The 24,106-nt window shown below is 38.3% G+C and overlaps 1 protein-coding gene across 1 annotated transcript in view; it reads left to right on the top strand.

Moving 5' to 3' along the window:
* LOC149283337 (dynamin-3-like) overlaps positions 1-24,106 on the top strand; it is a 114,084-nt gene that overhangs the window by 46,525 nt on the left and 43,453 nt on the right. Inside the window, exons 15-16 of the mRNA XM_089497713.1 lie at positions 12,396-12,505; positions 20,555-20,666. Of these exons, the coding sequence (XP_089353839.1) occupies positions 12,396-12,505; positions 20,555-20,666 (222 nt within the window). The remainder of the gene's footprint in view (positions 1-12,395; positions 12,506-20,554; positions 20,667-24,106) is intronic.

Here is a 24,106-nt window from a genome sequence, read left to right on the forward strand (position 1 = left end):
TTAAAATCCTCCTTGAAACCTTGCCATTGAGGCCTACAAGCTACTTCACAGTAAACCTAGTAATCTTCAACATGCAAAATAACACCAATCCACTCACAGTGTTGTAGAAATCAAAGAGAGCACGTTGATAATGTTAATAGATAAATCTATTTATGTATCTGCCAGACCATAACAGAAATACTCATTACCAAGGTAACGATATGCACTAGTACTGGTTTATTTGCAAGGTTTTAGGTGCCACCACATAAGCTTTGTGTTTCATTTTGTAAACAAATATATATATTGATTTTTGGACCTTTACATTAATTCTTATAGAACTATCTTGCTACCCTCTTTGTAGAATTTAAAGTCTCACAGACATGGCTGTCATCCTTATTTGTATGTATTATTTTATTGTGTATGAATTTGATTGTCAATGCTATTGGTACAGGAATGTGATACACAACGGACATTTTAAATAGTTATTGTAGCAAGAAGGCCTAGAGTTGCAAATATACACTGGAACTGAGTTCCAACATGTAAATATTACCATGCATCCCCAAAGGGTTGCAGAGTGTGTTTATACAAGTCACAAAACCCCCTCCCTCCCCTTTCATTAAAATTTAAAAAGTTAGAATATGTTAAGGCTAATTATGTACCCCATCACTCACAGAATGGAGGAAGAAGGGGTTATTGTCAGTTCCCACTTGGTTACTGTCACATCGTGAAGACCGGCTACTGGCAGGCAGGCTGCTGCCAGCTGGCGCACGGTCTCCAGGCGACGTGTACTTACCCCATAGCAGACTGGGGTAGTTGGTCTTACTATATTAATTGCTATTTTATTCTTTTTTTAAAATCTAAACTTGATCTAAGCACTTGTTTACTTCTGTGATAGCCATTGTAGTTTTCAGTTTCTATTTCCTGTAAGGTTATGTTATACAGATTTGGAAAAGCTATGAGTTATAACGAATTCCAGCCATGCAGGAATAAACATTTGAGTAATGTTTACAAGGAGATATATATTTTGTATTTTACTGCCTATTGATTAAAGTTATCACTTAAATTAGGTTGGAATACAAGGTTGCTGCTAGTTTGCTGGGGATAATTCTTTTTTGAGGAATAAAGTAGATTTTCTCAATGCAGACATGTGATGTAAAGGAATGCAACTTCCTATGGTGGCTGCAGGTTAAAGCAGGAGAATTAAAACTTGTTGGAATTTAGATATGGTAATGTAGTAAGATCAGAATGCCAGGAGTCGAGTAATAGTTGTAGCTGACAGGGGGGTCAGTTTTTTGTTTGTATTATACCACTGGTCTTGGGAGAAGATATCCAGGTAGAAACAGTATTAATGAAAATCAGCTGAAAACATGGACTACAACCTTATTTTGATAATATTTCTAATAAGTGGTGAAACATGGTAACTCCTTTCATCAAAAATACTGACCTGACTAAAGATAACTCACACAGTGGCCCAATATGCAGCCCACCAGCCAGTACAAAAGGATCAAGTCCAGGAAGATGTTGCTGATGATGATAAGAATGATGGTAGCAGGTCCCAGGTTCAACTATCAGAAGAGACTGGTCATCATCCAGAACATCCCGCAACACAAGGCCATACAATATAGGGATGAATACATTTGTATGTTATAGATGGGGGAGTATCTATCTGTCCAAAGAGGTACAGGTGTATAAGTGTGGCAAGACTGTGCAAGTGTTTAAGTTCTCATGGAATGTGGAAGTCTGCATAATGAATGATGGTATATGTGCTAGCATTGAAGTAGTTAAATTGTTACTGCTGTACTGTTTTTTTGCCTCTCAGTGCATGTGTAGGTGGGCCTAGTTTTGTTTCTGTAGACATGATAATACACAATGTCACACACAAAAAAAAGAAAGTGACCTTTCCTGCACCTACCCACAACTTCCGCATGGTCGAAGCTCTGAACGAGCGAAATGCACAGCGTACCGAACTGCAGCAATATTTAACAGTGAGTGCATTTAACACCTGTGGACTGTATTTCACTATTGGTTCTGTTTATGTTTTTCTCTTTAAGATATTTGCCTCAATATACATGTATATAACAGGTTCTGTTTGATTTTTATTAGATACTACACTGAGCGCACTTTATAACTTTTTGGAAGGTTCTTTAGACATGTCTTGTGAATTCCAGTTTTGGTGGCTTAGAATGTATTTGTAAAAATGTATCCATTATGCTAATGAGTTATTGTTTTCCACTGATCTCAAAATATTTTTTTGGAGTCTTTATCAAGTTGACAGTTATTTGGGAAACAAAGATGTAACTGAATCACAAACTATTTGCCTGCTCACCAATTATGTATCTGCGGATTTTCTCAAATGCAGAAAGCAATTTTCTCAAACTTAGTTCCCAAAAAGTAATTTAAGTGTTTGAAATGTTAGTTATGATGGATCTTATGAAATGTTACTTAAGATGGATGGGTCTTGCTGTAGCAGAATAATATATCCCTTGGCTTACTTTTGCTGAATCTGGGGATAGTAGGAATAATTAAGAGCTTGCAATGGTATTAGAGTATCTAGAGATATTTTATTTCAATGTTATAACTGCAAATTCTCCAACATAAATGTGCATGGTGCTTAGTTATTTTTGTGGCATATGATAAATATATACCTTTTCCATCCTTTTTTGGCAGAGCAAAGCCCGCTACTGGCTTAGGATGCCTGGATGGGACAAAAATAAATACTATAGTGGAGTTTCCCATGGAAAGAATAAGGGAAACTTGGGCAGATCATAATTTGCTTTGCTAAGCCATGTAAAAATGGGGGTTAACAGCGTTTCAAAGGGGAAGAAACAAGCCTTGCGCTGACACAAGCTTAATGTAGCACCTTAGCGGTCATTCTGTGTTTCTGGCAGGGCTATATCAATACTTATAATACCAGCCCGTGAGAAATAAACTAACAGGTAGAACATATAAATAATTTTTGTTCCATTACTGTATAATTGTGTGAAAGTAATGTTTTTCTTTCCAGTTCTTCCCAAATGTAGTGTGCAACATTTTTTCCAGTGTGGCATATATTAGTATATGCCCACCCATGTGAAACATTACATAGTACACTGTAACATATGTCATTGTGTCTTCCAAATATCAACCATTCCTCACCTATCTGTGTTTAGCGCTGTCATATTATCTTATAAAAATATATATATTTTTTTTCAAAATACCTCAGATCTTTGTAAATCTGCAGTATTATAGGTACCAATGGCTAGCCATTATATAGGGAGAAATTGGTATTTGTATGCTTATTTTATTGTACTTTCAAACTTTAAAATGTTGTGGATTTCCGGGAATGTTGCAATGACTCGTTTGGGATCTATGATTCAGCTGCTGTCTGCTGTACGGAGGTCATCCTGGGGTTGTGAGCATTTGAGTATTGCCCAAGTGAATATTTCATTGCAATGATAAGTATAGCATCACTGGTTGAGTGCACGTTACATTTGCAGAGGTGTGTAATGTAAAATATAAATGCGACTTTGCTTATTTGAACTACAATCGATTAACATATTTCTACAAATAACCAAAAAAAAGAGAAAACCCTAAACCTTTGTATGGCCGAGGTGAAAAATGATTTGCTTTTGAAAAGTAGCAGGGTGCTGATAAGACACTAGAATTGGATTATCTTGTCCAGACAAAATCTTGTGTGTATGATGTAAGAACTTACAGCCTGTGGCGGTGGTATAATGTAGATAACCTGATGTCATTAGATATGTTAGATTAAGGAAAGAGTAAATGAAAGAGGTCATCCAGTTTGACTTAATCAGGTAACTTTGATTGAAGGGATTTCCATTATATCCATATGTTAAAGGGTTAGGCTAATGATGTGTCTGAACATCAAAGTAGGGGTTTGTTAAAGGGACACTCCATTGTCCCTTACAGCTCCGCCAGTGATGAATACATATTTTAGTATCCATTCTACAACCTGTGGTAAATAATTATCAACCAAGTAAATATATCCCAGTGAAGTCATAAATACATTTTCTGCGCATGATTGTGGGGAACCCATTAGACCCCCTGGAACTCTCATGCAGTCAGCGCTGGAGCCTGCTGGTGGTGAGCGTAGTGTGCATGTACTTTACCAAGCAGGCCAAACACATCTCCTGCAAGCTTAGGGGCTGGAGAGTGAAGAAAGAAAGAGGCAAATGCATATATGGGGGAATTCTGCAGAATCTCCCCATGCATCTGAAAGGGGAGGCAAATGACAATTTAAATGGACCACTCAGCTATCAACTATACATTAAAGGACATATGATGGCTGGAGTATCTCCTACAAGAAAGGGAATATTGTTTCAGCTCAATGCATAATATTTGCATTTTATTCCTGATTGAACTAATCATAGTTCCCTGCCAACTTGCTCTCTTGCTGGAGCTCACCTTTGAAAAGATGTCATGTGATAGTTGGGCACCACACTATTACCGTTTACAGCAGAGCCTAATTAGTGTTAATTACATATTGCTGCAAATCACCAGCAATCCAAGCTTTTTCTACGTATATACATTTTCCCTATTGCTGACATTAGTACTACTAACTAAGTACTGCAGTATGTGGGACCAGGGCCGGACTGGGACTGAAAAGCAGCCCTGGAAAAATTTGGAGACCAGCCCCATATAGTTTATCTCACGGTGAAGCTCTTATACCCACACGCACCCCTTATACACACCCGAGTCACACTATGTGCCATTCTTTTTATCTCATTATTTGTATTAAAATGCCAGAAAGCAAAAGTGTTAAAAGGCCCTAATAAATGAAATACATTACACATAATAGGATCAAAACATTTACTACTGCGAACATTGTTAGAAGAAAGAGTTCCATTTTATTCAGTGGAACAAAACACTGATCACATTATTCTTCACGATATTCTGGTAAGAAACTTTTATTTCTTTATAAATTCATGTAGACTATTTTTTTCCATATTTAATAAAAGCTATGATTGAGACATGTTTGGTTTTTATTTCCTTTCATTTGACAACCTACCCCCGAGTTATGCACCTCTGCCCCCAGGCTTGCCAATCTGCCCCCCTGATATGCCTTCTAACCCCCTATATGCCACTCTGCCATATAGGGGGTTAAAAGGCATATCATGGGACAGAGTGGCATATAGTGGGTATAAGGCATTCCTGGAGGCAGAGTGGCATGAAGGGGGTTAAAAGGCATATCATGGGGCACTCTGCCTCCAGAAAAGCCTTATGCCCCCCTATATGCCACTCTGCCTCCCTGATATGCTTTATACCCTCCTATATGCCACTCTGCCCCATAATATGCGTTTTAATCCCCTATATGCCACTCTGCCTCCAGAAATGCCTTTTTCTCCCTATGTCACTCTGCCTCCAGAAATGCCTTATACTCCCATATGCCACTCTGCCTCCCTGATATGCCTCAACCCTCCTATATGCCCCTCTGCCCCGTGATATGCCTTTTAACCCCCTTTTTGCCACTCCACCTCCAGATATGCCTTTTGGCCCCCTATATGTCACTCTGCATCCAGAAATGACTTATACCCCTATATGCCACTCTGTCCCATGATATGCCTTCTAACCCCCTATATGCCACTCTGCCATATAGGGGGTTAAAAGGCATATCATGGGACAGAGTGGCATATAGGGGGGTATAAGGCATTTCTGGAGGCAGAGTGGCATAAAGGGGGTTAAAAGGCATATCATGGGGAACTCTGCCTACAGAAAAGCCTTATGCCCCCTATATGCCACTCTGCCTCCCCAATATGCTTTATACCCTCCTATATGCCCCTCTGCCCCATGACATCCCTTTTAACTCCCTATATGCCACTCTGCCTCCAGAAAAGCCTTATACCCCCCTATATGCCACTCTGCCTCCCTGATATCCCTCAACCCTCCTATATGCCACTCTGTCCCATGATATGCCTTCTAACCCCCTATATGCCACTCTGCCATATAGGGGGTTAAAAGGCATATCATGGGACAGAGTGGCATATACGGGGTATAAGGCATTTCTGGAGGCAGAGTGGCATGAAGGGGGTTAAAAGGCATATCATGGGGCACTCTGCCTCCAGAAAAGCCTTATGCCCCCCCTATATGCCACTCTGCCTCCCCGATATGCTTTATACCCTCCTATATGCTCCTCTGCCCCATGATATACCTTTTAACCCCCTTTATGCCACTCTGCCTCCAGATATGCCTTTTGACCCCCTATATGTCACTCTCCATCCAGAAATGCCTTATACCCCTATATGCAACTCTGGCATATAGGGGGTTAAAAGGCATATCATGGGACAGAGTGGCATATAGGGGGGTATAAGGCATTTCTGGAGGCAGAGTGGCATATAGGGGGACACACTTACATACACACACATGCCGATTTTTTTTGTTTTTAACAAATACAAAAAAACATTATATAGTACAAAAAATACATTATTTTACTCACCTTCTACTTCTCCTGACTTCCTGGTAGCTGCACACTGTTCTCCTCTATGCTGACAGGATGCCACTGACCTGACATCCGGTGCTGCACCAATCTGAGTGCGAGGGGGCGGAGCTTCCACCTCACGCTGCTCCCATCGCTATGCAGCCATCAGACTGCTGGGAATGTAATCTAAACGGCCGGTGCGTGCTGATGCCGCCGGCCGGAGCTACTTTAACACTTTTTTTTTATTTATATGGTAAGCTGGATCGGCTTGCCATATAAAGTAAAAAACAAAGTATTAAAGCAGAGCCGCCGGCGGCATCAGCACGCACCGGCCGTTCAGATTACATTCCCAGCAATCTGATGGCCGCATAGTGATGGGAGCAGCGTGAGGGGTGAAAGGTCAGTGCGAGGGGGCGGAGCTTTCACCCCTCACACTGCTCCCATCACTAGACGGCCATCGCACACGGCTGCTGGGTGCTGATGCCGGCCGGCCGCATCAGCACCCAGCGGCCGCTTTGATTAGATTTCGGGAAGCCTGGGGGGCAATTGCCCCCCTGCCCAGCCCGCCCCTGGCACCGAGGGAGGCGTTCATTGCCATTTGCAGCCGCTCAGCGGCTGTCTTCATGGTAAGTATGCCGGCCGCCCAGCCCACGGACCTTCCGGCCCACCGGGAAATTTCCCGGTATCCCGGTGGGCCAGTCCGGCCCTGTGTGGGACGTGTAAACTCATGTAGAGGAGTCAGTTACTCGGTTATACATCCCACATACAGCACTGTATATGTCATTGCCAGAAATATGTGAAAAGTATACATGACTTGGGAAAAGAGGCAGATGCGTTCATTTCCTTAGCATTAGTCTTCTAGTTTCGTGGCCTTCGTATTTTTATAAGTAGAAAAAGCATTTTGTTTTCAATCTCTTCTTTTTCTGTTCAAATGGTATTGGACCATTTTTATTGAATGTAGATTTTAGTATTATGAATGTGTCTATAGCAAAAATGCAACCATTATATCTATATATCTTTGTTGACAAGTGTATTTAATAAGGATATGGGAATGGAGAAATGCAGTATTTCAATAGCACGGGATGTGCATGTACGAATGAGTACATTCTCCAGTGTAGGGACTCAGTCCATGTGGACTCCTTGGTGTTTTGTGTAATTCTTGAACGGTCATGGAATAAAAGAAACACGTTCGCCCTTCTGATAAGGTGTCTGAATATACTGTTTCTCTTTACCACACTCTAAATATGTACTCCATTCAAGGATAATAGCGTGAAAATGCATGTTTTGAAAATCTGAAATGAAACGAGTATTTATTGTTCTCTCTCACCTTGTTATAATACACCTCCTTTGCTCAGCTGTATCTTCCTCCAGGCTCTGCAGGGGAGGTAATTGTGGGCATTCAGTTATTTAATATGCTGGGTTTAGATAAATTGTAAAGGTGTGGGCATTTTGTTGAATATACAAAATTGACATTTTTTTTTTTTAATATTCATTCCATGAAGGGTAAATAGGGTCCTGCTTATGGCACCTTACAGTCTCTTGTTTTGGGGCTATAGTGTCCACATTTGGCCCTCTGTCATCCATGTCTTTTTATGATCTTGCTTGTCTACATACAGATACCTTGCATTGCTTTGGCATGTGACCTAAGTATTTCACAGCAATCTTGTGAAAAGAAGTGTTTACTTCTCTATCATATATCACGTGATGTAGGAGAGGTATAAAGGTGCTGAGGAAGTGTTATAATTAAACCAGGTACATACCATGCTCCGGGTCTAAACTAAATGCATAGATGTGTTCATTTGCATTGCCTCTAATTTTCTCATTGTCCATTTAGAGTTTTTTTTTTGATACACGGGGGACGTGGTTTCAACTATAAAAAGTCTGCTTGCAGCATGCTGGCATACAGGTTTTCTTTTATGTATTTATTACACGTTTTTTGTTGTTACATTTCAACATATAACAGCTAGTTAGGTGAGACAGCGTTACTATGGTAACAGCACATAATTTGGACCTGCAGCCATGAATCCATCAGAGCATGGAGGTGTGATCTAGTTTATGAGGCTCTGGATTGGCTTTTTTTCCTCCGTTCCTTTTAACGTTTACAGCACCAACCCAATTGGTTATTGCTTCTCATCATCTGCTTGGTGAAAGTTTTTGACAAACTATTAACCTTAATTTTTTTCAAAAATACATGTTATAAAGCCAATTATTTTACTTTCTCTTATTCCGTTTTGTTTTATTTGCAAACAGTGCAACAAATTTAATATAATATAACAATTACTATAGTATATGCATTTGCTGTATAAATAATTGACCGGCCATTGAAGTGGTGTGCGAATGTTAGTAATGGCTATGCTGATCATAATTTCAACAGTCTCATAAATAACAACCATAGCATAGCAAATAGGGTAGTGGTGAATTGTTCTAGATCATCGGGGAGACGCTGTGTAAAAGCTAATGTAAATGTGTGACACACATGGCAGTTGTGGTGCTTGTACGGTGCTTGAACGACTGGGTGGCTGGGAGAAAAGTGAGTGAAACAGCGCTGCAACTCCCTGAAAAGCATCTCTGAATGCACAGATGTGCGTTAAGTGTGTTTATGCAATGCGAGTAGATGAACAAATTTCATTTTTTTAAGTTTACAAATCTTGATTTCTCCGAGGTGGTGGGATGTTTAAAAGGAATGCAAACTTAGTACATCTGGCTTCCTGTGAGAATCGTATAATTGGCCAAGTTTGAGTAACAAGATTTTTCTACTACTTACTAAAATATGGAAGCAGCGCACTAAACTGTGCGCACCGACATATAAAAACAGCGTGTGCTCATCAGTTACTAAAAAAGAGAAACTCAGCATTGTTAATGTTTTCAGGAAAAGCCACCTCAGGTGTTAAGCATCTATAAGGAGCACCAGGAAAAGAATTGTATTTTGGTGAAGGAAATTATGCCGGTATTTGTATTTCGTCCCCATGTATATTTCTACATATTTTGATCAAACTCATGGCTAGTTTTTATTTTGTTGAGACACCAATATACATGTAATGCACATAGTGTGAGATATAATAAGTCCTTGTCGTGTAGGTTAGAAGATACATTATGCATATGTTGTATCATTTGGAGTGCAAAAAGAGTGATTAAGAATACAATGTAAAGGTAACAGTGAAATAAACCGAACATCTGTATAAATACATTTCATTGTAAACAGATTTTGAAGTGGCTAGTTACTTTACTTTGACAGTAATCATTGGCAGTCTGAGAATTGATTGAAATGAATTACAAACACAGACACATACACACACCTACACACACACACACACACGCACACACACACACACACACACTACTACTACTTGCTGCATTAAAGATTGGACTGTCCAAGTTTTCATATGAAAAGGTACAGCCATTTAAAAAAAAAAAGTATAATCAGGAAAAATAAATTTGGATAAAATAGTATTTATTGAGAAACTCTGCAGCCAGAACACATTGTATTTACTATTCACTATATAAAGACAGACTGGATTTCTGTAGCGTAGCTTAGTTTTGGTTATTTTGGTTTCTTATAAAATGGAACCAAGCAGAAGGAGTTAAACTTAAAACTTTTTTTTTCTTCAGTCTAAAGTCTGCCAGGAATATCACATCCAGACATAATGATAAAACAGCACTGACAGGGGTGGGTGTGGGGGACAAAGCATTTAGCCAGCTGAGGACGTCTGGAAGAAGTGAGGGGCCCTAAAGCATAGCCAGGGGCTCCGAATTAAGCCAAACGTTTGAACAGGAAATGCCAAACCTGGATGTCATTATTTCTTCAAAAAAAAAAAAAAAAAAAAGCGAGAAAGAAAGGAAAAAACTGCTTCTTTTTACGGACTTAAATGTATATACAAATATTTCCATGGTAATTGTTGTTTACAGATGATGATTAATGGCATTTTAGAGCTGATGAGGGAGGCAGTATGGGCTTTCTCTATCATTTTATTTAACACTTCAAACTTCACTTCATACTTTCTTACTTACTTTTGAGCAGCAGTTCTCTAATTAGTTTTTTCTGGTGGCCATCAATGTGCCCACAGCCATTTTCTGGTGGCCCCACACCAATGTAAACCCCTATACTTACAATCATACAACAGTCCCGTTTTTTCGGGCATTGGGCACAACAAAAGCAGGACATTGGGGTGCGTATTGGGGAGATCGTCTCACTGGGGTCCAAGCAGATGATAAATCAGTGGAGGTATGTGCTGCTTCAAGGTAGATATTCAGGTAAGGCGGGCAAGTGTCCATGCGCCTCCCCACCTCATATCACACTCCTAACATAGGTGCCCTGATTTGGACAGCTGAAATGTTGGGGGGCACATACGATTCTCGGCAGAACTAATGCACACGATGTTCGTAACCAAAGGACACTCAGACAGTGGATCATGTTCCTTTCGTATCTCTTACCTGAGAATGCAGTTGGCCCTGCCTTTCCTGCATTTTTCCTGGTGGCGCATTAAAGAACACACATCAGCAATATTTGATGGGCACGTTTGAGTTCACATTTTTTTTTTAAATAATATATATGAGTGTTTATTAGTCGCATTTACAGTAGCGCTGCTAGTTTGAGTGACACTCTTACTTCCAAGCTTCGACTCCCAGCGTCCTTATTAGAAGTTAGGAGGTATGCAAGTATGTTCATTATATGGTTGGATATTGGATGTTAAAATTCTCAAGCTTTTAATAAACCAAGTTAGTTACGCTAGCAATTCATCTTTGGTGTATCAGTAACATAGTACATACGTATCTAAGTGGAATAAAAGCATGCATTTGTTCCCAAAGCATAATTTCTTTGGAGCTATAGTGAGTACGATAGTACATTGCTAAACAGCTGAAATATCTGTCCACATACAGTTATTTGTGTTCATTCTGTTAAGTGGGGCATATATATTAAGTGCTGACACTTTATAGGAAAGAAATGGAATCCTCACAAAGCAAAAAGCACCTGATGTAAATGTCGCTATGATGAAAACTAAAAATCACAAAAATAACACAGAATGTTTCATTCTTCAGCTTCTTGTGACTTAGTAAGTCTGCCCCCGGGGGTTTTCATAAAGTATTTTCACTTTATTTTGATTGTAAATTATTGGTAATTAGCTATTCTGTTTTATATTAGTCCACCACAGTCTTCTGCTTCTGGCATTAATCTTAAACCGTTTTGATCTGGAGCAAACAGATCAGCCGCTGTCCACAGGCCCACATTTTTATAATAACAGCCTACATCGATTTATAATGTATAGATTTTATTAATTCTGTAGATAACACCTTTTTGCAATAAGACGGTTGTTGTTCAAAGCTCTGTTTTGAAACCTGCACAGTACTTTACCTGTTAAAATGGATGCAACATGAATGCAAATACCAAAACTGTACCGACACATACAAAGAACAAAATATAATTGGAAAGAGTTTGGAGACTGATAGTTTGACTCTTTTGGCCCTTGTCATTAGCAGTGAACAAACCATATATTTTTTAAATCTATATAATTAAAATGATTGTATTTGGTATTTCATTTTTCTTGACTACAAAAGTTTTAAGAATATCATTTTTTACGCTTGCAATGCTCAATTATACTGAATAAATAAGCAGTAACACTTGTTCCTCTGTAGTTAACAAGGTCAGGTAAGAGCCGTGCACACCTGATTTGAATAAAACTGTGACAGAGTCCAACTGGCCCCCTCACGGCATTTTTTCAGTCACGCTGATTTATAATTGCTGCACTCCAGCGCGAGTTCATGTTTGCAGTCACAAGCGAGGCACACAATACACTTATTGATGGCCATATGGCACCGTATGCAGGAGCTGGTGGCACTGTGCTTTCTCAGATACTCCTTGAGTTGCTTACAGCCCTCTCCAGCTGCCAAACTCATTTAGGTTTAATTGAGGTGAAGGAAGTAATGCTGTGCAATGTTGGCACGGTGTAAGATGTCCACTGTATGCAGGCTCATTGGTTTGTTTTTGCTTCTTCTTTCCGAGTAGGAAAAAGAGAAGAAGTACATGCTACCTTTGGACAACCTGAAGGTCCGTGATGTGGAAAAAGGATTCATGTCCAGCAAATACATCTTTGCACTGTTCAACACGGAGCAAAGGTATGATAAGGACAAAACATTTTGAAATAAAAAGTGACGTATTCAAAACAGAGTAATTGGTTTCCACACCTTCTAACTACAGATGTGTTGCAGACTGAAGAAAAATGCAAAACTTTTTTTTTTTCTAGATATTTAAGGTGAAAGACCATTGTATGTTCAGGTTTCCTATGGAGGAGTACATTACTACCAAGGGTAATCGCCAGACAAATAAACACTGTTGCTGCAAAGTGCGAACCTACATAGAATTGTTATTTTTTCTTCATTAAATAAACCAAAAGCAAACATAACAGACAAAACTGATTATAAGCATTATACACAATAACAAATTGTGCCAACAAAATTAAATCTTCAAAACGTGGTCCAGGTAATTTTGTTTACCTTCCTTTTTGGTGAGTAAAGAAGCTACACTCCATATATCAAGCATCCTGAACATAACTTTCTCTATGGTCTTCCAATTCCCTTCCACATATTATTATTATGAACTTTTATTTATATAGTGCCAACAATGTTTGTGGCACTTCTTACAATACATGCATTCAAAGAGTTGGACAAAACTAGACCTAAAAGACTAAGACAAACCGATACATTAGGAGGCCTTGGCTCGCTAGCTTACAATCTAGAGGATAGGCGAGATATTTGTTAAAAAAATATGAGTGCCTTTTAGTGAAACAATAAACCATTTCAATGCAAGAACGGCATCAAGGAGGCAAACATTGCTTGCTTCACTGATGCCTACGGGAAAATTGTCCCTGTTTGCAAACCAGGGGTTAGAATGCAGAAGAACTTACACATAGTGAGTGCAGTTATCAGTTTTGTTTGATGATTTCCCCAAAAGTGATGGTTAGTCAGGATTCCATCAGCTTTTTGACAGAAGGATAAAGGAACTATTTCTTTTTGCATTAGCTGATCAAATGTGAAACGTTATCTTTCTCCCTTCTTTCTAATTACAAGAAGATATGAGGGTGTCTGCAATTCAGTTTTTTTTTTACAGTATCAGGGAATTATAACTAATTTTTTAATTGCCACATTTTGATTGGGCAACCAGAAGACACATGCTATGCCAGGGCTATTTCAAGCAACTTTATTCAGCATGAAATAGCACACCAACTAAAATAATGGCAGAATATATAGCAGAATGTCCTCAATCCAAAAAAAACTGTTTAATAGTATTTCAAATAACCACTAATAGGTATAGCTATAGGCCTTCATCTATAAGTATATTAAATAGCAGGAGACCTGAGCTGGTCAACATCCAAATGTCCGGCTTTCATCTAATGTCACTTGTGCAGAAAAACATGGCTATGGTTTGTACTAAGGGTGTATTTAAGAATTATTTCTTCTAATTTGCATTGAGAATGAATACTTTTGTGACAGGCTACATAGGTATATAGCTCACACTGTGCCCAATATATATATATATATATATATATATATAACAGAAAGGAAGGGAAACTGCACAGCATTTGAATTGCTTCAAATACCTGCCTGTAAGAGTGTAATTATTTCCAACTTGGAGCATATAATGGCAATGCAGTTGGTTCAGTGAAGCAAGTGTTCCATTAGCTCTTATTTCAAGTTGTAAAGAACAGTAAACAAACATCTATTTAGGTCCACTATATTGTCACTTTTTACTGTACCCGGAAACATTTTTTCTCAGAATTCTGGTGTAAGATCCGAAGTACATAGGAAAACTTCTGAACGATATAAGGAGGAACCTAACAGGCAAACTGGAGTAAATGTAGCTGCTCTTAGATTTTAGAAACAAGTCATACCAAACTTCTGGAGCCCTTCAACAGCAGTATGCCTCAGAAATTTCATACGAGATGATATTTTTAAAAGTAAAGTTTTACGAAACACATGGGGAAGTTTCTATAAAAGTTTTGGGAATTTACCAAGAGGTGTAAAATTAAAAAATGCTTTTCACTCTTTCATTTATTCCCTTCCTCCAATGTCCTGTTTTACCCCTTCACACTCCTCTCCCTGCTTCGTAGATATTTGCAGGAGTCATATGGTTTTCATATACTGTAACTTTCAGGCGTTTCCTGTTTTCTCCCGTCTAAATCATGAATGCCGGCCTACCCAGAAACCCTGCTCTGCTATGTATTGGCGAGAAGGGGTTCAGGATTCAAGCACCTTTATGATGTACTTGTATTCCAAAGTCAGAAATGAACTCCATTTCTTTCCAAGTGCATTGTTTAATAACTCAATATATGACATACTCTCCTCGTATATAAGATAATCCCAGGATACAATGACATTTAAAATGATATATATTTGGCAACAAGAGATGTGCAGACAACTAAGATAAATCCACATAATATTAAAAAATAATTGCTAGTGGATAGAAGATATGCAGTCTGTTATAATAACGTGGAAATTGACACTAATATTGCTTGCAGCAGGTGTAACGCAAATCATGGGAAGAGCCATCTGCATGAGATGGTGTTCAGGGATCAGTGACAATAAATCATAGACAATCCCACTTGTATCCTGTTGGCACTCTATATAATTGTGCACCTAATTAAAATTGTTTAGCTGCCGACCTTCACTTAGTTGTTTAAGTGAATCCTTATTATAGCAACGTGATTAAATGAGTCACAGAACATCCAAGTCGTTTATATGGAAACCACATTTTATAAAGCGATCACAGTTCCTGTCATTGGGCAGCGCACCATGACTGCTCCAAGTTGTGTCATTTGTAGATAGTTTCGCTTAAAGGTAGATACAGAAATAATATTAAATTCCGGGTCCAAGTCGTGAAGGTAAAATACACTTCTTGCCCCTTTGACCTTAAAAGATTTTTCAGATGTTTTATTAACGGAATTTTGCTTTATTTAAAACAAATCTTATTAAATTATTATAAGTTATATTACTATTCCAAATGTTTCCTTTTCTATAGAAATACCCTCAAGAAAAGCTATGTAAAAGGTCATGTTCATTGGTCACTTTGTGCTCTACCAAAAATCTTATGGTGGTAAAAAAGAGTAGTCGCGTATTAAATACCAAATCTTCTTGTGACAGGTGCAAGCCTCATTGTAATATTATAACCTACCAGTACAGTCAAAAATGTATGGAATTTGAGTCACCAGAAGGCAGAAAATGAACAAATGACATTGATAAAGTACTTTTAGATACTTTTATAAAAGATACTTTTATAATAAATTAAAATTGAATATTTTAGTGGGGAAACACATTACAATTGTGAATTATTAATTTTATGTATTTTTTTGTATTTTTTGGCAATTAATTCACTGATTAACTAGTGTAAGGTATTGAAGCTTAGCTGCATTATGACCACCTTATATGATATATATGATATATGATATACCGTATATACATTAGCTTTCAAAAGTTTAGGGTCACTTAGCTGTTTTCATAGAAAACAAGGATATATATATATATATATATATATATATATATATATATATATATATAATGTAATAATAGACAGATTTGTATATTTAGTTACTGTTCCCAAACAAATTGCAGACATTTGGGCAAAATTAATTACCGTGCAAGATGGCCCTTGACTTTAGGTTCTTTGCCTTTTTTTTGTGATGTTGCCCTTTTATAGTTGCATTTATCTGATATGTTTTGTGCAACAAAAGAAATATGTAGCATTACATCATTTTAACAATTACCCTAATCAGTTATTTTTGTCCAAAAGAATTAACAAGCATACATCCCTTTAATTACTGCTTACATCTGATCGCGTTTAGCCAAAAGGAAATAATTAAGTAGAGTTTGGGTTCCATATATATGACCATTAATGTGCACACAGCTATTTTATCATTGCATAAAAACAAACATGCCGTTATTCAGGTATGGGGTAAAACATCTGTTCACAATGGGTATTATTTGCCTGTATTTACTTATACAATCCTAGTGGTGTTTTAATTTTTTTATTATGCCGGAATGGCAAATGTAAATGGTGTAACTAAAACAATAACAAATTATGTTTTTTTAAATTTTAGAATAGACGTGACTTTCTTTTGGTCCAGGATCCGACACTGAATGTTTGAGGACCTTCATTCCTATATTTAAGACGTAGAATGACTTTGCTTTAGTGCTTACATTTTGAGAACAGGATATAACATATACATTTTGATTCAATACTTTGTATTTTAGTGTACTAAAAGCCGGCAGAGCACGGTGACAGGATATATGCTACTACAGCAGAGATTCCTGGGAGTTTAATGCTTGGGAGATGAAAATGTATAATTTGTTCTTGTTGTATGTGTTGTGTTCTTAGTGGAATATATTGAATGGTTTAGAAATATTCAGGATAGTGAATTTTATCATATTAAAAAACATATTGTACATAGTCTGTTAACTACATATTGTACTAGTCTGTTAACTACAAATAGTAATTATAAAAGGCCTGTCAGCCCACTATGTAGAGATTCTTGATGTTCTTTTCTTTCATCCCATGCCTGGTAGTAAGTAAAGCCCATTTTACATGGCTTAATGCTGGGGAAGGAAGGGCTTCTTGGAGTGCATGTACACACACAAATATTGCATACACATTTATTCTGTACCATTGGCCTGCCTGATAAAAGATGCTTGCTTGACTTCATCAAGTGGAAGTGTAACTGATGACTAACAAAACAAGATACTTTCATTAATGGAGCCATTAAATGCACACATCTGGGTAACACCTTTAAATGGACCCGCTCCACTTTGCAAATGCGTGAAGGGATTTGTCAGCTGCATTTGCCTCTTTCACTAGCCCCTAGCTCCTTGGCCTGCAGGAGATTAATTTGGCCATCACATCCACAGCCAGTGTGGATATGCAGAATATGAACAGCCAGCAAGCTCCAAGAAGTCTACCAAGACCTATCCCCCTCACACGCATGCACAGAAAGCATTGATTTTAACCATCCAAAACTGGTATGGAAATCGCATAACAACGTGGCTGAAATTGACTTCAGCTTTGGGGCTGCAGTTTCTCATAAAAACAAGTGTATTTTTATTATTTTAATTAATTCATGATGGTGATGGGGCTGCACGGGGGAACTGGAGTTACTTGTTAATGTTGTGATTGCTTTTATTTGGCCTGGTAGATTAAACATGCACCATTTTGCATATCTTGTACCCATAAACACTGAGTCATTTCAGTCACACAGCTGCTGTTTTACCCTGCCGCCTTCTTCGGTCACCATCTTTCACCCCATAAATCTGAAGATGTCCTACCTTAATCTTTGATAATGATAATTTGACATGTTAACAAATGCAATGCCAAAAGGCAATCCCTTGTGTTGAATGCATCCATACTTATAATGTTATAAGTATCTATTGTTCATCTTGACCATTCAAAGGTCTCTCTATAAAGAGGGGGTTTTATGTAGGTCAAATTTCCATGTAGGCCAAAATATTTCAGATCTCACTGGCTTTATTTGACTTCAGAGCTGAAAGTTTCCATTGTACCATCGTCTGCTGACATTGGAACAGGATAGTATTTTACACTGGTTTAGTTCTCTTAAGACAAATTCAAAACTCTAGTATTTTTGATGATTTTACAGTAAAGACCAAATCCATTTCCAGAAACCACAGTTATGGGTGGAGATCTTACTTCTTGTGTTTCGCAGAAAAAAACTTTACTTACTCCTTTTTAACTTCTTGAAGGGATTCTGTTAATTCACAGTATTCTCAGAACACAAGGTCAGGCTCTGTGGCTAGAGAAGCTGAGTCTTTTCTGCGTGTTATACATTCCATACTAACCAAAAAAAGAATGGGGAATCCATCCACTGATTATGATATTATCCCCACTTACATTTTCTGTCTTTAAACATCTGCATAAGAGGTTGCATGTAACTTCTGCCATCGTCATGGTCAAAGAATATTAAACAGATGGCGATACTGTCCTATGAAGATTTTTTTCTAAAAACAGTGTTATGCATCAAAAGAGAGACTGGATGTATATGAGGGTTCATAAACCATACATATTTAAACAGAGCACCAACCTTTTCTTATTTTTCATAATACAGTTATGCCAATTCACAAAAACATTATGTGCTGAAATAAACAGTATATGGAAAGTATCAGATTCAGGACTTTGTCCAGCTCCTCCATCTGATATACATTTCTTAACTTCCCACTAGAGAAACTATCTGATATAATGTAAGCTATTGTAATTTAGGGTAGGTTACCCAAATACCATTGGTTTGGAAGCTGTGCCAAATGTAATGTTATACCAGATGCTGTTTTCTTCTGGTGTGTTTAATGACATAGAGTGTGATTTATAATGGAGCGGCAAGCCAAGATTTTGGTTAAGGTAACTTAACCAAATGAATTCTTGCAATAAATTCTAAAAATAAAATCCAACAGAATAACACATGACAGTAACAACCTAGTTTTAAAAAAATGCCACCAAGAGTATCACAAGTCAGACACAGCTTTATACATTTCGATCTGGCAGATGAGCTGCACAGTATTACAAGGAGTTGTATGCATTCCCCCATGATCTAATACATTATTTTAGATTTTTTTAAATAATATTCAGAACGTAGTACTTTTTTATGGTTTTGGCTTTTGTACTCGCATATTAATAATTGCTCATCATAATGGGAAAAAAAAGAATTGGAAACTAATGGGTAAAGATTAAGGGGTTAATTTAATAAATGGAGAAGCTCTGGTTTGGAATGACCTAAAAGAGGCACGCCCTGTTAGAAAATGTTAGTCACACATTTCAGCTAATTCAAAGCAGATGGATAGTTTCATATAACAAGTAATTCCAGAGTCATCACGTCTACCCTTGCTTTTACTGTCCCCAACTTTCTCTGTTCTCGTTTTGCACTCTGCATCTTCTTGAACTATATATTTTTTTTATTAAACTAAGTTAGTGCTACCTGAATTTGTATTTTTTCTGTTCCGCGGCGATATTGTACATGTACATTTCTTTTAAAATAATCGCCTTCTTTTTTTCACACACTGACATTTTTAGGACAGGATGATATTCACTAATATGAAAAATTTATTCTACCCTTTCTTAAATATATCCACAGTATTTATGGTAAATGCATATCCAATTAGTGCATTTCACAGCTGTACTACACGCACTGCCAAGAATGCCTTCCTAAATTTAAACTGATATTTACAAATAGGTTAATATTCTACCTCAACTATCTAGAAAGGTTTGTATTCACATAATGATGACACAAGACAATATATGAGTTAAGAAGTCAACTTGATATATGAAACAAACGTTGAATGACAAACAGGGTGAGCGGCAATCTTAAAGCCACATAAAGAACATATAGACTGAGCACTAAAATATATAATATCCATAGAAAACCAGGCTAAAATGTTACTAGTAAAATAAGGCCACCAGTATATGGCTTCCTGGCACGTACAGAATAGTGCGAAAGCTGAACACCTAACCGCAAGGATATATAGGCTGTGGACTCCCAAAGCCACTTGGATGTATACTACTTGGGCAGTTTTCTAGGTATACAGAGTGAGAAGCATCTGTACCTAATTGAAAAATTGGCATGGGCATTACAATGTAAATTCACTTGCCCCAAATGTATTGTATCCCAAGGTTATTGCAGATGCTTGGTCATAGATCTTTGCAGAGCAGATATTGTTTAATATAATATAAATTATATCCGCAAACACCCCAATATGACTTATGTTTTCCTAACTCCATACTCCAATCCGTATCTTATGATGTACTCCAATTATGCTTATCTTGTGTCATCCTGCAGTAATTTATCATAAACATAAACTGTTGTCATGATTGAACATGTTGTCATGAGTGAACTGGTCAGCAACAATGGCCAGAAGAATATGTCACTTCCAGTACAGCATAGGCACACCGCATGATGTGTTTGCATATACTATAATCAATGCTATCGGTTACAGCATGAGGATGTAAAGACTAGTGCCATACCCATATCCATAGCCATAAAAGTGGAACAACTTGTAACACTGTCCTGTATAAAAAAAAAGACAGTTTTTAAGCAGGTTGTCAAAAACAGTGAAGACGCAAAACGTATTTGTAAGTAGAAGTATTGTCTCTTCTCATTCATTCACTGTTTTGCGTGGCAGGAATGTTTACAAAGATTACCGATGCCTTGAGCTGGCCTGTGACTCCCAGGAAGAAATGGATAGTTGGAAGGCGTCCTTACTGAGAGCTGGAGTGTATCCCGACAAATCAGCGGTAAGGAGAATCCTTTGCTTATGTCTGTTATCAGCAATTCATTTTTCAACATCTTTCAGAGAACTGTAGAATAAACGCCCGCGTCCTAACTTCCTGATTTCACACTCCTCAGTATAAAGTACATTTGAAGATGTTTAAAAACTGCTGATTACGCACCAAACAGGTAATGGGATGAGTTTTACTTGTTAAATAGTGTTACTGCTGTAATTCCGCTTTGCCAAGGAATGCAATAGTTCTAATCACATATTTGTCAAAAAGGAAAATATTACAATAATAACTTAACAAGAAACTTTTTTTGCACATCTATTGTTCTGTCCCATTCGTCCTCTGGCCAAGCCCCAGAGAAGCCTCCTCTTCACTGCTTTTTAGTGAAATCTGGTAGTCTTGTGCTTGATTCACTGATCTAAACTTTAACTGGTGATAAAAATGATTGAAAATGCATTGCTTGCTATTTAACTCCGTGACTAAACCCCACATGATGATCAACGCTGGGGTCGCACAATATTAGATCATCAAAACTGTCCAAAGAAATTCTAGGTGATGTGGACAGCTGCAAATTAACATCAATACCGGTGACTGGTAACCCTTGTAATGTCTACACACAAACCTGGCATGAAATGCTAAATTGTATGCCAGTGAATTAAGAGTTGCCTGTAATGAGTTTCCTCTGTGGCACAAACATCTGATCATGTAAATTAGATCTTTTCATTTGTTCCTATTAGACACACGGTGTTTAGGACATTGAAACGGTGCACACGGTGCTGGAAATATATATTTGTCACCATATTCTAGTGTGCTTATAAGATCCCATACACATCAGTGTAATAATAATCACTAAATTCAATGCAGCTCTGCAGTCCGTTCTGAATATGTTGGTAATAGATGCCGGAAAAACTGCATATACCCCCCAAAATAAATAAAAAGAAGGAGTGACGCAGACGATGTGAACAGCATATATTTGCATAGGAAAAATGTTAGTTATACAACATCTCATCCTAGCAAAATCAATAACAGAAAATATGCTAAATGATGCCACTAAACATGGTATGGGGCAGAGTAATGTATGGTAGCCTCATGTATATAGAATAAGTTATTTGTTAGTCTACATTTCTTCAAAACAGGTAAAAAAGGAAACAAGATGGTTCATTGAATCCTGTAGGTCTCCGTGAATTGTCAGGTTTACATGACATTCTTATTTTTAGCAATGCGTTCCCTTTGAGTATTTTTTTCCCCCGTGTGTAAAGTTTAATAATTCAGTTTGCACTGCAGTTGGCAATATTATTAAAATGTGTTCATTTATCGCAAAAGGCTTTTTTTCCTGTTTGCTCTTGATTTGAGGACTTGCCTTAAACCTGACCCCAAACTATCCAGCCTCCCAAGTTGCATTAAAATGTGTATTATTGCTTTTCCTTTTTCCAAATAATATTTGTGTCGGAATGCCAGAGACAAATCCCAGGCACCGTCCTCTTCGGCCTTAGAACAGGATATCCATTTACCAGCAAGCTCAGCGCTGGCTTTATGTATCTACACTATATCCAAATACAGGCCAGGCTTGCAGCAATAACTGCAGCTTTGTGTCCAACCTTTCCAGACTCGATTTCTCTGAGGTGCACCCATATTTATTTTGGCTTTATTCCCTGCTACACAGGACACAGAGAAATTCACATATGCAGCTATAAATGGACAGCTTAGGTGGTTCACATCTTGGTTTGCTTATTGCAGGACTCTTGCCTCAACTGCCTGTTACCCCCCTTAGTTGCTGCCTTATTCTTAATATATGAACATATGTTTCCTTAAATCCGTAGACCACTACTAGCGAGTTCCAGAAATCCTTATTTTTCTTTTTTTAATGTCTACATTGCATGAAACTCGTACAGCATGGAACTGCTTGCAAACGTTAATGTCTAACCTTTGTGCTACTCTACGTTCGTATCTGTATTGCTGAACATTCTAAATGTTTGCATTTCAAACAGGGGCGTAACTAGACGCCTCAGGGCCCGGGTGCGAGAATCTGTTAAGGGCCCCCCACCCCCTCACCCCCCCCAAAAAAACATGATTTTTACCCAACAATTTTTTTTCAACTAATTCAACAAATTCAATTTACATATTGAATCATAATCAAAGAAAAAGGGGCGCATGTACAAAGGGCATAATCCAGGGGTGTCCAAGTTTTTTCTGCAGTGGGCCACTTCATCAGAATTGTATACGTGCGCGGGCCGCACTCATTTTTCACTGTGACAAAAAATATGGCCTTTAATAAAATATGCAGATTAAAATAAAGTAAAATGACACAAAACCTTTACTCTTCCTCTCACTGATTTCTGGGCCTTGAAAGTTTTGCGACTACAAATTCAGGATTCCCTAGATTTATTCTAGGGATGAACTAAAATGAAAATTCTGGACCAAAACATTCAGGGTTCACTTAGCTAAAACCGAAAATGACCCCCACCTTTAAAAATACTAATAAAAACTCACATGTTTAATAAAAGTAGGTAACACACAATTGGACAAAATTAGCAATATGACTTGGCATGATAGGAGTGTGATTGCTGTTAGCCTAGGCAACCAGTAAATGCTGGTACCTAGGCATGATGGGACTGTGCTCGCTGTGATTGCTGTTAGCAATCACACTCCTATCATGCCAAGTCAGCCAGTACATGCTGGTACAGGGTGGCTGTAAGTGATGTGCAGACCCCATACTGCTGGCAGCATCACTACACAAGGGGGGCAGCTAGCTAGGTTTCAGCATGTACTGGCTGACTTGGCATGATAGGAGTGTGATTGCTAACAGTAGTCACAGTCCCATCATGCCTAGGTTCCAGCACTTACACATCCATCCAGTAAATGCTGGAACCTAGGCATGATGGGACTCTGATTGCTGTTAGCAATCACACTCCTATCATGCCAAGTCAGCCAATACACGCTGGTACAGGATGGCTGTAAGTGATGTGCAGACCCCATACTGCTGGCAGCATCAATACACAAGGGGGGCAGCTAGCCAGGTTTCAGCATGTACTGGCTGACTTGGCATGATAGGAGTGTGATTGCTAACAGCAATCACAGTCCCATCATGCCTAGGTTCCAGCACTTACACATCCATGCTATCACACACACACACACACACACACACACACACACACACACACACACACACACACACACACACACTCATTTATTCATATAATCATTAATTCACAGATTCATTCCCTCAATCACACACACTCATTCAAACACCCTCCCCACCCCCCTACCTGCACTGCAGCTCCCTCGATGCCGCTCACAGACTTCAGCAGGGGGCGCGGCCTCCCTCTGCCTTCTCTGCTAAAGCACAGAGGAAGTAGGAAGTCACGTGAACTCCGCTTCCTCCGTGCTGTCCAGAAGACCCTCCCACAAGTAAGTAGCAGGGCTTGAGGTGCGGCTCGTGTAAGATCGGTTGCCCT

The sequence above is a fragment of the Sceloporus occidentalis genome, unplaced genomic scaffold, assembly GCF_023333645.1.
Source record: "Sceloporus occidentalis isolate IW3139 unplaced genomic scaffold, rSceOcc1.0.p SCAF_106, whole genome shotgun sequence".
NCBI classification, from domain to species: Eukaryota; Metazoa; Chordata; class Lepidosauria; order Squamata; family Phrynosomatidae; genus Sceloporus; species Sceloporus occidentalis.